General features: G+C 42.8%; 1 protein-coding gene across 1 annotated transcript in view; it reads right to left on the reverse strand.

Annotated features, from left to right (window-relative positions):
- TSNARE1 (t-SNARE domain containing 1) overlaps positions 1-15,738 on the reverse strand; it is a 452,796-nt gene that overhangs the window by 287,779 nt on the left and 149,279 nt on the right. The window contains exons 7-8 of the mRNA XM_041459558.1: positions 12,658-12,735; positions 5,462-5,531 (exon numbers count right to left, since the gene is read on the reverse strand). Of these exons, the coding sequence (XP_041315492.1) occupies positions 5,462-5,531; positions 12,658-12,735 (148 nt within the window). The remainder of the gene's footprint in view (positions 1-5,461; positions 5,532-12,657; positions 12,736-15,738) is intronic.

A 15,738-nucleotide genomic window follows, 5' to 3' on the forward strand; every position in this document is an offset into this window, starting at 1 on the left:
AACATCAGGAGGATGTGGAGCTGCTGGAGTGAGCCCAGAGAAGACCACAAAGATGCTCTGAGGGTTGGAGCTCCTCTGCTCTGGAACCAGGTTGGGAGAGCTGGGGGTGTTCACCAGGAAAAGGGAAGGCTCCAGGGAGAGCTCAGAGCCCCTTCCAGAGCCTGAAGGGGCTCCAGGAGAGCTGGAGAGGGACTTGGGACAAGGGATGGAGTGACACAACAAGGGGGAATAACTTTGAAGTGAGAAGGGCAAGTTTAAGTTGGACATTGGGAAGAAATCCTTGGCTGTGAAGGTGCTGAGACGCTGGCACAGGTTTCCCAGGGAAGCTGTGGCCGCCCCATCCCTGGAAGTGTCCAAGGCCAGGCTGGATAAGACTTCGAGCAACCTGATCTAGTGGAAGGTGTCTCTGTCCATGAAAGGAGAGTGCTGGAACTACACAGCCTTCAAGGTCCCTTCCAACCCAAACCATTCCACAATTCTCTGACCTTGCCAGGATGAGCTGAAGCTTGACAGAGCCCAGAGACCAAGAAAATGTCTGCAACCACCTTTATGCTCTTATCCATAAGAAGATGCAACAACCTGTGCCAAGCAAGACTCACAGATGAGTCCAATCTGTCACAAACTTACTGATTCTATCCTGAATGTCAGCATGTGTCAAAAATGCTTCTACAAATCCAGCAAAGCACCTCAGACTGAGCCTGAGAGCCCTGAAGAGCTCGTGGCTTCAGTCTTGGAAAGGGATGCCTCTCTTCCCAAAAGCGCCCCAAACTGACAATACTTCACCCCAAACTGACAATACTTCACCCTAGGCTTCCATCAGTTTTAGGGTGGCAAAATAAACAGATTAATTGATTTTACTGCTCCCAAATAAATCTGCTGGTAATGATGTAAATTTCCTGGAGAAGGGCGAGGAAGATGGAATTCCCTTCAATCCCAGTAAAGAATATAGTAATCTATATATGCATGCCCAAGGAAAAGAGGTGCTCAGTGAAGTTAGTATTTTACCAAAAAACAAGTAAGAGCAACAACGCAAAAGCTGCACTTTCAGTCTCTTCCAGGACTGTTGAGTTGTCTCACCCTGAAGCAGTTCAGATCTCAAACTCATCTTCCCCACTTGGAAAATGCTTTGGAACTCCTTTGTGGCCATAGGAATTCTCTGCCTTGCACCATCTTAACCAAGATTTTGTATCAGTTCCATCAGAAAAGCAGGTTTGTTCTCTCACACTGTACAGATGTAGAGCTGAGCCCTTTCTCAGGTGCAAGAAAAAAATCCTACATATTTCGGTGATGTGCACCTTTAAAAAAAATTAATGTCGGTGGGAAAAGTGAGGTGAAAGGTAATAGTCTTTTTTTTTTTTTTTTCTCAAATCAGGAGAAATCAACACTTCTTTTAGTAACTCTCATCAGTGCTAAAATCTCATCAGTGCTAAAAGCCCCAAAAATATCCTTCTTATAACTCCTCCTTAAACAGGCAAATTCTTCTGCTATTGATTAGTGAAGGATGCAAAAATCCTTCATGGAGTGAAGACTCATGGGCTACATCCCAGACACACCTGAAAATGGTAAAAAACTGTGATTGTGACTCAATGCTCTTATTCCTCTTGACCTTGCAGTGACACAAGACCAAATGTCCAATAAAGTGACAAACTCCTCTCTGACGTGAGCAGTGCAGAAGCCTGGTTTGGAAAGCCTGGATCACTTCTGCAGCCACCCAGCCTCCAAGAAAAGGACATCAAGGACCTTTCACTGCCACTTCAAGCTCAGTTTGATGGCTTACAGGTAGTCAGCAAATGCCTCTCGCAGCCTGCATGGCCACTTTGCTTTTCTTGAGATCACAATAAGACAGAGTCAGGTTGTCTGAAAATGAAAGACTTTTAAATTTTTTTTTTCCTTCTTCTTCTAACACATCTCTCAGAGAGCATTGTCCAGGTTACAGGGAGGCTTTCATTTCCAGCCACTTTGTGGAAAATGTTGGGAGACCAAAGAGCTGCACCACTCAAAAGAAAGGAGACTGGTTTTCACTGTCTCTTGGAGACGGTGCTCTACCTGGGTGTTTAATTTAGTTTGCCTAAATTAAAAACTCATTACCTTCAGTGCCTAATGTTGGAGAACCCCTTCATCCCACACACTCTGGCTAAGGAGGCAGATAAACGCCTTGGAAGCCTGGATTATTAAACCAAAGATCAGAGAGAAAACAAATCAGTCGATTTTTCCTGCATCACTGGAGAAAGCCTCAGCTTTGCCTCCTGGCCTTAGCTCCTCGCCCCAGCTCCATGCACCTTTTTTCCCTTTGCTCCCACTCCCTTCCCAATTAATCCAGAGTCAGTTGCATTCAGCCAAGAGCTTTGTATGGGCATTTACATTTCAGTTGCCAGCACATCCAGCTCCAAGCATGCAGCCCACAAATATTTGTGCTGGCTCTGGGAAGAGCTTCGACCAGGATTATTCACTTTGGGTCTGATACATACCCTGCTCACAGCAGCAGCCAAGTGTGTCTCACTGACTAGAGCTGGCACTCTGTGTGGGATGAACTCTCCCAAATTAACTTGCCACAGATACAATCCTTATCCTGAAAGACTCAGCTCTCAAAAGCAGAGACACCATTTCAGAAAGGGAATAGACCAATTTGACAGTAAGAATCCTGCCCTCATCTGATGTCTTTGTGAGTCCTGTGCTTAAGAGGCAGAAAGTCTGCCTGAATTTCGCACAGAAACAGGTAACTTTGGGGTTTTTTTTCTGTTTTATCAGGACCCTGCAGCTAGGTAAGCAAAAACTTCTGCAGTTTACAGTCCAAAGTAGCTGAATGTCCTGTGTGGCAGAACAACCCACCATTAATCCCTATTCCCAAACACTCTGCCTTCCTTCATCTGCCTAATTTTAGGCAGCCTCATTTTAGGCAGAGTGACAGCCACTTAACAAGGAAGCAGAAATTGTGGCAATTTTACTACTTAGATACCCAAAACCAGGATCATTATCCTAACAGCCAGGGCCATAAACCTGCCAAATGTTCCCTCACTGCTCCCATCTTCGAAGCCAGAGGGTGTTCAAGGAGAGACATGCATCAGCCTCTGAAGGAAAGGGGTCAAGTGGCAGAGGAGGAAGATTAAGCCATGATTTGCAGCCGTGGAAGCAGAAAGCACTGCCCCAAAGGTCTCACCTGAAGAGCTGACCCTCCTGAGCAGAGATCTATGCAGCCCTGCCAGCTCTAGTGATTCATGGCACGCTGCTTTTTGCTGGTGCAGCTCTCAGGAGAGACAAGCAGAAGTTCTTGTAGAGCACTCGAGGCTGTTTGCCTGGCGATGAGAAAGGGGGGCAGTGGAAGGACACGTCAGTGTTAGGGCAGGATGACAGACAGGGAGGATTGAAGGGAAGGGAGCTGCTGGTCCCCCTCAGCAAAGCACCCTGGTACTGCTCTGTATGGAGATACAAGAAGCCAAATGGGAGAAATGGGAGGGCCATTGGGCCATGGGGAGAGGGGATGAACCAGGAGACAGCTGGAGGAATTCTGGGGCTGATGACAGGGGTAGGGAAGCACGGTTAAAATTTTAAAAACCTGCATTTAACTATCTGGACAATTAACAATAATTCCGAGATCAAAAAATAATTAGTGCAATTAGTGCCTTATGCATCTATTTATATAACTGCTCAGGAAAGAGGAAAATTATCTAGCCATGTTTCTGGAGTGCTCTGAAGAGTCAAGGAATTGATTCTTTAATTAATTTTTTTAAAAAAAGAATAATTTAGGAGAGCAAACACAATATCTGCATGACACAGAGTCTTTTCTGGGTTAAGGATCTCCAGCAGTTATTAAGGTGCTTCATGCTGCAAATAATTTTGTACATGTAAACATCTTTCCTGATTCCATCGATGTCCACAGGCTGACTTTTTACTCTTACATCCTCTCCAATCTCCTAAATTTACTTTCAAATCTTCTGACAATTACTATTTTTAATCCTCTTGTTTGCAAAACAGGGTATCTGTGAATTAGGGCAGATCTGATGCCCTGATGAAAGCAATGAATTGGAGAGGAAAGGAGAGACATTGCAAACAGGTCTGAGAGTTTATATTGCATAAAGAAGGTCAGTCAAGTCCATCAGGCAAATAAAGAAATAAACATCAAATTCTCATCTTTCTTCAAGCCAAATTTCAGCAGGAAGAGTAGTCACACACATTAAATCAGAGACATACCCTAAACAGTTGATTTTTGCCTGCAAGGTGCTTGAAGGGAGGCACCTTTAATAAATTGTGCTACATTTGGAGAAGTCATTTGAATTCTGTAATTAGCAGACATACAAGGAGAGCTAACTGCACATGTTTGTGTATACACAGCTCTGGAAGAGGGAGTTTAATGAACTGTGTCTCCTGCAACTGCAAATCAAGTTTCATTTTGTCAGTGCTGCACCACGTGATGCTGTGATGCAGCTTCCAACACCACAACATGCTTTTCCTCCTACAAAATATCCTCTCCCTCTTTTATTTTTTCATAGAATCATGGAATGGTTTGGGTTGGAAGGGTCCTTAAAGATCACTTGGTTCCAATTCCCCTGCCATGGCCATTTTCCACTGTCCCAGGTTGCTCCAAGCCCCATCCAACCTGGCCTTGGGCACTTCCAGGGATGGGGCAGACACAGCTTCTCTGGGAAATCTGTGCCAGGGGCTCACTACCCTTATAGGGAAGAATTTCTTCCTAATATCCAGTCTGCATCTATTTTCTTTCAGTTTGAAGCCATTCCCCCTTGTCCTGTCACTACATGCTTCTGTCACAGGTCTCTTTTTTCTCTTTCCTCTTGGGTCTATGGACCTAGGCCAAGGTAGAACTAGGGCATAAAAGAAAAGGAACAAGAAAAAGCTACAGAAACATCTGTTTTGGTTTAACTCCAGCCAGCAGCTGACCTCCCACAGCTGCTCATTCACTCCTTTTTTGCTGGTGAGTGGGGTGAGAAGCTGGAAGGGCCTTGCCTCTGTGTAAGAACTGCTCAGCAGTGAATAAAATATCCCTGGATTATCAACACTGCTTTCATTACAAATCCAAAACACAGCCTCACACTGGCTACTGTGAAGAAAATTATCTCCATCCCAGCCAAAACCAGCACAGTTTCCTACTCCATCTTCACTTTAAAAATAAATAACCACCACCCCCAACATCAAAAAAATAACAAACAAGAGAAAAATAACACATCCAAGAGCCACAGAATGCCCTCTTTCACCGTGTGTCATCTTTTCTGTCTTATCTCCATGCCATTATCTGCCACCTGAAACCAGCACAAGCAAAGCTTTATACGATCAATACACATCCTAGCACCATTAATCACCAACACAAATGGAAAAAAACCGAAGTAATCCTGACAAAAAGGTGTCCAGCTATAATAAAAGGATGGAAGAAAGGGTGAGGATAGATGAGGGGGAAAAAATGAAAAGGCTGGGACAAAGAAAGATCTGCAACAATTTAAAATAAACTCACAGTCCATCCTGCAGCTCTTGAGTATCGTTCGAGGTCCCCAGGGATCGAAGACTTCTTTCCAGAGAGGTCACTGTCAACAGCAGAGAAAGAAAAGATAAAGAAGCAGCACACTTTTCAGAGAAAGAAAAAAAAAAAAAACCAAAAAAACCCCAAAACAAAAAAAAAAAAAAAAAACCACAAAAAAAAAAAAAAAAACAACCAAAAACAAAACAAAAAAAAAAAACCTGGATCTTTGTTCAGATGTTTGTGTTTTAATTTAATTTTACTTTTTTTTAAAAATGCAATTAAGTATTTGAACAAGTATGTTATGAGAGAAAGGGAACAACATCTACCAGTAGCCACTGCCACAGAATGATAAATTGAACAGGGTCCTTTGGAAGCTTAAATGTGAATCCATGTATAGCATGCCATGACATGATGGAATACGACCCCTTGTCAGGAAAACCTCAGTTCCATGGACCTTGCACAGATCTCTGACTCTTCCAGCCTTGAGGTGACACGGAATTGTGCACTGAGCATTTCCAGCTGGAAATGTGCCCCTGGTGAAGAGGCAAGAAATTGCATAATAACTGTTTATTGCTCTGAATGATAATTAAGAGGCAGAACACTGATGTCTGCTGTATCTTCCATCTTCTCGTTCAAGATGCTTAAACTCAAAATGTTTTCTATCTTTTGGCTCAGAAAAAATGAGGATGTGATCATCTCCTGTGTTTGTGCTCCACAACTTCTTGGGCTTTTCCATCAGAAGAGAATACCCTAAAAGCAGTTGGAAGGTGGAAACATGGTTTGCTTTGTAATTTACAATTACTTAATATTTAAGAAATATCAATATATATGTGTGTGTATATAAAAGCAGAAGTCTAGGAATACTGTTGCCTTTTCCCACCCTTTAATTTCACTGTCTCAATTAATTTTCAAATTAACAACAGGTCGCTACTTTTGAACTTAGCACAGCCAGCAGCAAAGCACTTCAAGTTTTTCCACAATGGAACAAGTTAAATAAATTACATTCTTGATATTTACATGTGGGATTTCTTTCAGGACATTTCCAGTTGTAAAAACCCATAACCCGTTATCAGTCATGCTTCAATATTTAAGGATAGAAAGAAGAACAGATTAAAAACATGGCTCAATTATTTCTGCAGAAATTTAAGAAATCCTCTGTTTTAATGACTCTGCAGACTTGGACTTGGCCTGTAATTTTGAACAAGTCACTTAATTATATTTCCACTCTCAGACAAAATCCTCTCTTCTCTTTTGGGCTCTGCTGGCTTGACACCAAAAGTCACTAAACTGCATAAAAAGTAACTAATGTGCCTGAACTACATGAATATTCAAAAAAACTTTGAATACCACCATGTATTTCCATCAATGCTAGTTCTCAATAACAGATTTTACTACAGAATGTGGAGATTCGGTAAGATGAAGCCTCAAGGAATTGTCTGTAACCGAGCTAATAATTATTTTTCTTTGCTGGAAGCACAGTGTTCTAAAGAATAAATTGGAAGTGTTCACTAATAACCATTTGCTGCTGTAGAAGGACATCACTGACCCTGCAGAGATCTCATGAATACTATAATTCCCTCTTTCCCTCTCCACAATCCTAACAAATCAATTTCCCTTGGAATCCACATGCTGTTCAGTTCAAATACAAATTTTCGCATCTACTAAAAATATTTTTGGGCCCATCAACCCTTTGGAACAAAGCAGAGTGTGGTCCTTGGAGAATGGACTGCAAGCCAAGGTAAAGCAAGGACTTGAGTGGACACTGAATTTGTAAGAACAAGTTAATGTCATGTGTGCAATTCCAGAACAAAACCAGCAGCTACAGCCTCCGTGAACCTTTCTAAACTGACCTGTGAAAATAAGGACAATTCAAAGTGAGTTTTACTGCTTTGGAGAAGACTGGAGTGGAAAGCAGTTTTGATACTGAACAAAACACTTCAAGACTTCACACTCAAGCCATTTTACACTGAGGCAAACCCAGGAGCTGTCAGATTTATTCAGCATTTTGGAAAACCTACAAAAAGGTGAAAAGAATATCAGACATCTATGTGAGAGGTAAGGAAAGCATTCATCATTTAGATGAGAAAGTGATCTGCAATTAAGTTCTTATCCAATAATTTTACCTAATATTCCAATTCAAACATAGTATTTAGACAACTAAATAAATGTCAGTTGTTCCAAAAGGACAAGATATGCACCCTGGAGGAGCCAAAGATTGCCATTTGATATAGCTCTTATGTGGAAAACAGCAAGACTAAGACTCCAACATGACTTTCCTAAATCTCAGGAAAGCCAAAAGAACCCTGGGCTGCATCAAAAGAGGAGTGGCCAGAAGCTCAGTGGAGGTGATTCTCCCCCTCTACTCTCCTCCCATGAGACCCCACCTGGACTGCATCCAGCTCTGGGGCCCCTATCCAAGAAGAATGTTGACCTGTAGAAGAAAATCCAGGTGGCCATGGAGATGATCACAGGGCTGGAGCACCTCTGCTCTGAAGCCAGCCTGGGACAGCTGGGATTAATCAGCCTGGAGAAAGAAGGCTCCAGAGAGAACTTAGAGCATCTTCCAGTATCTAAAGGGGCTCCAAGAGAGCTGGAGAGGAACTCTGGACAAAGGCATGAAGTGATAGGACAAGAGGGAGAGGATTTACAGGTTCAGATTGGATATTAGGAAGAAATTCGTCCCTGTGAGGGTGGCACAAGTTTTCCAGAGCAGCTGTGGCTGCCCCATCCCTAGGAGTGTCCAAGACGAGGTTGGATGGGGATTGGAGCAACCTGACCTAGTGGAAGGAGTCCCTGTCCATGGCAGGGGGCTGGAACCAAGTGATCTTTAAGGACCTTTCCAACCCAAACCATTCCATGAATCTATAATTAAATCTGAGCTACTGTGGGCTAAATCTAACTGGCTTTGACCAAGAATTAATTTATCAAAATCTCTGCAGCTCCTGTGCTGGATGTGGAAAATCTCTCTCAATGTATCAGTTCTGGTCATGTGAGCAATAATTTGACCAGAGGAGCAAAACTTCAAGCTCTGCTGGAGGGATGTGTAAAGCCATTCTTAAAACAGGAACCTTATTTTAAAAGTCTTGTTCTTTTTGTTATTAAAAGGCATGCCCTAGCCCTCCAGAATGAGGCACATTCACAAGGCATCAGTGACATTGGAGCTGCACTGATCCACTACACAGAGAGCTTGGCCCCCAGTTGCCTGCGCCATTGCAAGCCTTAAATCAATGGGGGATAAGAAACCATCCTGAGATGGTAATGGAGACTCCATCACACACAAGGGATACAGGAAAATCCTTTGCTCAGCCTTTGAGATCGAGGTAATAGGACTGCACTTGGCACCAACCAGTTATGGGCAGCCATGAATGAGTGAGGAGCAGGAATTAGAGAGGCAAGAGACTCAATGGAGAGTTCAGGTTGTCCATCTGGCCAGCACAGGCCTGATTCCTCCAGTATATCCTCCACTGATCAGACAAGATGTACCAGAGCAACTCCATTTAAGAGTGTTATTTATTGTACTTATTTATAAGCTACTTACTAAGAGGCAGCTAAAAGCTGCATATGAAAAAAAAATGCAAGGTCTTGATAAAAGTATAGATAAAGGAGAAAAAAAAAGAAAAGAAGCCATAAATGAGACAAATTCAGGCAGTATTTGAGCTCCTATTTGTGTCCTGGTAGGAAAATCAACTAAATTTAAAAACCCAAAACATGAAAGTTGCAAAAGTCAAGGCACTATGTGACAATCTGGTCTATTGGAAGGTGTCCCTGCCCATGGCAGGGAGTTGGAACAAGATGACCTTTAAGGTCCCTTCCAGCTCAAACCATTCTATGACTCTACGATTCTATGAACCTTCCTTATTTTCATCACGGACAGCCCAAAAAGATTAAGAGAAAGAAAGCAGGTGCAAAGATTAGGAAAAATCTCCCTCTACCCTTTCATACTTCTATAATAGATGGCATTAAAACAAGTCTATAAGCTCACGACCTGGCAGGAGAGTGATCCAGTAGCACATAAAAAGAACCAGCTGTCCTGGCTAAAATTTTTATTCAACAAATGAGGAAGATTTCCATTTTCATGGCAGAAAAAGGGAGCAGGAAGCATTTATAGGTGAGAATAATCACAATCAACTCAGAGCTATAAAATCCCCCTTGGTCAGGAAGCAAGTCCTGAAATGCCCAAGAAGAATTTAAATCACCCCAAAGGCTCAGAGTTCTGTAAAAAGAATAAGGACAGCAAAGAGGGACAAAGCACAGAGTGTTTATTACTTCTGCAGTGTTACTCAATAAAATTCAATGGTGCTTTAAAATCCTGGTACAATGTTGACTCCTTGTTTCATTAAAAATACTCATTCCCCAAAGACATAAAAGGTATTGCTGAGATTGCCCTCAACCTGGGATTTTTAGAATCTAAACAACAAAATCATAACATGGCCAACTCCTGACAGCTTGAACAGCCCAGCCAGGGGTTGTTGAAGGGGTGAAGTGACAATTCCTGAGAGTTCAAAATAAACCAAGGCACTTCCCCAGGTTTAGTGGCCTTGATACATTCAGTCAAAGCTTGGACTTGGATATTTTGGAGATCTTTTCCAACCTTAATGATTGTATGACCCCATGATTCTATCATCTTCAGCACCCCAAAAGGGACAAGAACATTTCAGGTGCACAGTTAGATCTCCAAGCACAATGGGGGACCTCAAAAACCTCAGAGAGCTTCAGTAAGCCAGGAAAAGGAGGGACAGAGGAGCTGTGATAGGATTTATGCAATTTGTAGGATGTTCAACACCCTGTGCCCAGCACAAGAGGAGTAACCCCATCATCTGGTGAGCATCTGGAACACAGCTGCCTGTTCGTTGCTCAGCCACTTGCATGATGCTACACAAACAACATCACTGATGAGTTTCCTGAAGAGACTTTATGCTACAGAAAGAATCATGGGCATTCTTCCCCATTTTCTAGCCCTAAAAAGTTCTTTACTTAAAGTGAATTAGATCTGCCAAATCTCAGCACTACACTCAGCAGCCTTCTCCTGAAAATCTCTAACCACTTTTTGGGGGAAAGACTATAAAAAATAAACTGAATGAAACTGATTTTGTCAGGCAAAAAATAATATGGGCAGTGAACAGAACAACAACAGTAGAGTATCTTATGGGCATTTCTTCAACCTGAAAGCACTTTAAAAGGCATTATAGATTCATTGATTCATAGATTTTAAAAGACAGAGAGAGCAATTCTGACTATCCAACCTGATTTCCTCCCATAAAATTTTGTCCCATGATTCCCACATCAAGACTGGGGACTGCAGCTGGACTAAAGTATATCTTATAAAAAAGATATTTGAATCTTGATTTAAAGTTTCATGGCAAAGCCAAATCCATCAAGCCTCCTGCATAAGCAGTTCTAATGGCTGGTTACCCTCATACAGAAGGATTGAATTTGTCTAGCTTTAACTTTTATCTCCTGATCTCCTTCTATATGAGAACAATAGATTAATAAGCCCCTTGCTATCTGTTTGATGTATTTCTTCCTAGAGAAGTACTTACACACCATGATTGAGTCCTCTTGGATGTCTCAAACAGAAATTTGGATGGCACAAATTTTACAGTCTGACTTTCAGACATGGAACAGTTTTGGCTTTTCTCTGCACCCTCTCCATTTTTGCAAAATAGTTTTAAGTGCAGGCATTGTCATTATCTGCTTCACAGAGCACTCAATTCAGGCAACTCTTAAGAGGAAACACATCATCACCATCTCAAGAGGAGAAATAACAGCAACAGTGGTTGTCAAACACCAATTGAAGGGGTTAAGGCAATTCTAACAAAGAATGAAAACAGAAATTGGGTTGTGGTACTTCGAAAGAGATGCACCATTCACCTTTAAGTTTTCTTAGGATAAAACTCCACTGTGGAGGCAGTTGTGATTGAAGCAGAGGGGCACATCAAGTCAGCCCTAATCTGGCCAGTTTGGACAGGAACAGCACACACAGACTCATGAGAAGGTTGCATCACTTCAGTCTGAAGAAGTTTGGAAGCAGAAGTGCTACTTCCACTTATCACTGGCATTGTCAAATCAAAACTATTGTTGCTGGAGCTGCCAAAATCGGTGCTAATGCAGGTATTTGTATGTGTTATGGTGTGGTTGTTCACCCACCTGTAAGCCAAGTATCATAGCTGGGATGTTCAAGCTCCCACAGTGGCCAAAATCCCTTTTTTACATGGGATGTGTGTCACCAGTTCAAGGGTCACCAATTCCTTGTAAGTATAGAAAAATTGGTGCTTGAATTTTCCTGGCAGATGGAGCATACACAACTCATCAAAAGTAGAGACAACTACATTTTAGAAGTTTTTAATTCCCATCCTTGTTCTAACAAGGATCCCTTGCTACAAACAACCACGGCCCCACACATGGAAGACACTGGGGAAGAATGACACAAATAAAGAGGCATTAAAGTCCTTTCCCCACACCTAGGCCAGGCCTCTCTGTCACACAAGACACAGAAAGAACAGACACAGAAGCTGTCCAGATGATTCCAAAGCAATTTTAAGGTCTATTGTAAAATCATCACTGATAATTTCTACCAGTCTGACACTGGTATGTTTTAGAACTGAGGTACAATGGCATTACCTTCCACTCAGCAATTTTAGTTTACATCTGTCTGCAAGATAAATTCCTCCAGCCTAACCCAACAAAACTGATGAGCCAGAGCTTGTTTAAAAGGAGGGAGGACTCTGCATCACTAGGGGCTGGGGAGATACCCCTGCCCAACCTAGAGAGTGAGGAACAGCAGAATTTTGGTGTTTTTCTAAAGGAGATAGATGTTTTGCCATCTCATGTGACAGGCTCTGAACACAGCAGCATTGCAACATATTTGAAAATGAGCCTGGCTTGTTCCACCTTTCTGAGCTTTAGCTCTCTATTGTAACAGATGACACAATTAAAAATAGAAAAAGGATGTGGTCTCAGCAAGGATTGGAATGTATCTGTGCCTGTTGGATGGAACATATGGTGTAATATTTTTACATCTTTTAAGGAGCTGTGTATTGGACATGTGCTGCTGCTCGTGAGATGCAGCAGCAGAAAAGCTGCATTAATATTTGCTCCCTGACAAGAGGAGCTGCCAGGGGCCGTGGCCATGCACAGGAATCATCAGCAGGACAGCAGAGAACACACCAGGAAACCTCTCATTTACACACCATTGGAGTTAATTCGGAAGACGTTGGCTGAAGTCTCCTGAAAAAGTTCCTGCAGCTCGCTGGGATCAATCTGAGTGGCTGTGAAGATAAAAAACAGAAAAAAAAAAAGTGTTAATACTGGACACCACCAATCACTTTGAAAGGGGGATGGTGCTTTGAAAGGGGGTGTAGATTCCTGCTTGCTGCAGAAATTTAGCCCAGGTAGGGTGGTCTGATGCAGCTTTACACAGGGCCTGGTCGTGGAACTTGCACTGGACAGAAAAATCCAGCACCACCAGGACAGTGAAGATGCTGCAACACAGTGGGCACAGCCCACATGGATTGAGTTGGCATTCGTAGGGATTATCAGCAACCAGAATACAAATAATTCCACCTCATTTACCAAGTGGGAGTATCAGAACCACGACTGAATGAGAAACCACAGTGCCGAGTGATGGCCAACCAGCACTTCCCAGAGCAGGAGAGCCCATAGCAGGTCCTGCCTGTGGACAAAGCAGTGAGCAGAGGGCACCTGCTCTGTGGGGTGAAAGCTTCTGGGGCAGGAAGGAGGTGGGAGCTCAGTGGGATCTCCACATGTTCCTCTCCTAACCCCCAAGAGAGGTTCCTCTTCTTCCTATTCCTTCCTGATAGCTCAAATTCAAGGGGCAATGAGTCAGTGCCAGGCATTTCTACTGCTGGTGCACAGAAAAATTCTCACAACTTCATTCCCAAGGTCCTCACTTTAGCCAAGGTACTCAAATCTGCCCTACAAGGAGAACACCAAAGTGAGGGTTTGAACATTTTGGGATTTCAGGTTTGGTGGAAGGTGGCGTGGGACTTTTTTGGGTTTTTTTTTTTGTTTTTGTTTTTTAAATTATTTTTTGTTGCTATTTTGGGGGTTTTGTTTATTTGTTATTTGGGTTTTTAGTTTTTTTTGTTGTTGTTGTTCTGTTTGTTTATTTAGAAATTTTTGTTTGTTTGGGTTTCTTTTTTTTTTTGCTTTGGTTTTTTAGCTTCATTTCCCAACTTTAAAATCCCTGAATCTGTCCCCAGCTTCTCCACAGTTTCATAATCCCCAGAGAAGGAGTCATGTGATGTTAGACTGAGCTATACTAGAGAATCACAGAATATTTTGGGTTGTAAGAGGCCTTAAAGATCATCCAGTTCCATCCCCTGCCATGGGCAGGGACACCTTCCACTGTCCCAGGTTGCTCCAAGCCCCATCCAACCTGGCCTTGGACACTTCCAGGGACAGGGCAGCTACAGCTTCTCTGGAAACCTGTGCCAGGGTCTTCCTACCTTCACAGGGAAAAATTTCTTTCTAATATCCCATCTAAATCTGCTTTCCTTCAGCTTAACACTATTAATTATGCCTGTATTAAGTCCATCTCACACAGTAAGGATACATCACGTAAATAAGCTTTAACCAGGCATTTCAATTTTGGTTGATCACAGTCACCAGAGAAACATTCATTTGTAATGATGTTTTTGTCACCAGTTTTATGGCAGCAGCTTTCCAGCAGACTTTTTTATTCTGCCTCCCACCTGTGTCAGCTTTCGTGGCTTTCCCAGAAGCTGCTTTACCTGAAACTTTGGTCATAACTTGTAGCACCCCAGGGCTTGTCCACCCAACAGAGTCCAACAGCCCTGTTATCACCCAGCTGCTCCTCTGAGGTGAAGCATCTCAGACTCAAACAGGAGCTGAGATTCATTTCTGCAAGTCAGCAGACTGGAGCTCTGACCTGCTCTGGATCCCTTCACCAGATTTCCCTAAGCTGCTGAAGCACCACACACCCAACCTGCTCTTGCCAGAGCAGAAGGACAACGATGGAGCAAGGCAAAAATGAGGAAAATTGGGCAAAATGAGAAGCCTGCTTGATGTGCTGCTCAGGTTAGGGCTGAGGATGCATCTCCCAGTGCTGGAGGAGCAGCTGCACATCTAGAGAGCAGAATTTCCACTGCTTCTCACACGCACTGAGACAGTTCAGCCCTGTAACAGCTGTAAATAAAGTCATGGATCAGCCTGTCAGGATGAACAAATCCAGGGTATTAAATGCTGTTTAATCCAAATGCACAGGGCCTCATTGCTAGAGATTTTCCCACTCTTCTCTTCCTGCAGTTTCTCCTAAATCAGCTGTCCCAGACACTCCTTTCCTTTGTTCCATAGAGGAGGCTAAAGAAGAGCAGAAATTACTGTGGGCTCCCCTGTCCCCCAGGAATTTCACTTGTTACTAACAAAGTCCAGCTCTCATTAAATCACTGGTGAAAGAGCAGCACAGGAAAAGATTTTTAGATCTTTACAGACTGTTATTACCCCAATTTTAGGAGTTTTTTATTGGATTTTCAGGGTGCTAACATGTTCCAGAGAACTCATCTGCACATTTCAGGATAGCACTCATTTTGGATGGGTGGGGTTTTTTTTAAACTTCTTTATTTTATTCTCTCCTTAGAAACACTAAATTTGCCTCAACAGATTTTTATCCTGGCCCAATGATCCTGAATCCACATGCACTGAGGTACTGAACAAAGCCTCAGATGAACCATGAAGAAACCAAACCAAGGGCTGGGAATTCCCTCAAGAGCTCAGTTGGGAACAGCACTGCTTTAAATTCCCAAAAAATCCAGATTGCAGACTCCAGTGTGCTCCCACATGGGGACACTCCTGCACAGACCCCAGCAGGTACCTCTGAGGAGTCATTTCAAGTGCCAAAGTCACACCAAGAGTCAAGATGACATATCCCAAATGTTGCAAAAGGCAGGAGAAGCACCAATTTCACTGAGAAGGAAACACAGAGCAACACTGAGAGTCCAGAGTTATTCCATGAAGTGAAAAACTATCCAAAAACTCAGGTGCTAATTTGGGAGGGTGAGATTTATTTGTATTTATTGGTGGGACACCAGTTTTCTCACCCTGTGCCACAATTTCCTAATGGGAAAGAGACAATGCATGTGGCTCATACTCTGAAATCATGGAAATAATTCCGTTTTTAAGCCTCCACATATTCATTGCTGTCAAAATTATATAAATGGAAAAGGACTGTGAGTCCTTTGGACTGAGAGGACTGTGAGGAAGTTATAAATTCCTCCAAGGCCTCTCAGTCC

This window comes from Pyrgilauda ruficollis, unplaced genomic scaffold, assembly GCF_017590135.1.
Source record: "Pyrgilauda ruficollis isolate IOZ18807 unplaced genomic scaffold, ASM1759013v1 scaffold138, whole genome shotgun sequence".
NCBI lineage: Eukaryota > Metazoa > Chordata > Aves > Passeriformes > Passeridae > Pyrgilauda > Pyrgilauda ruficollis.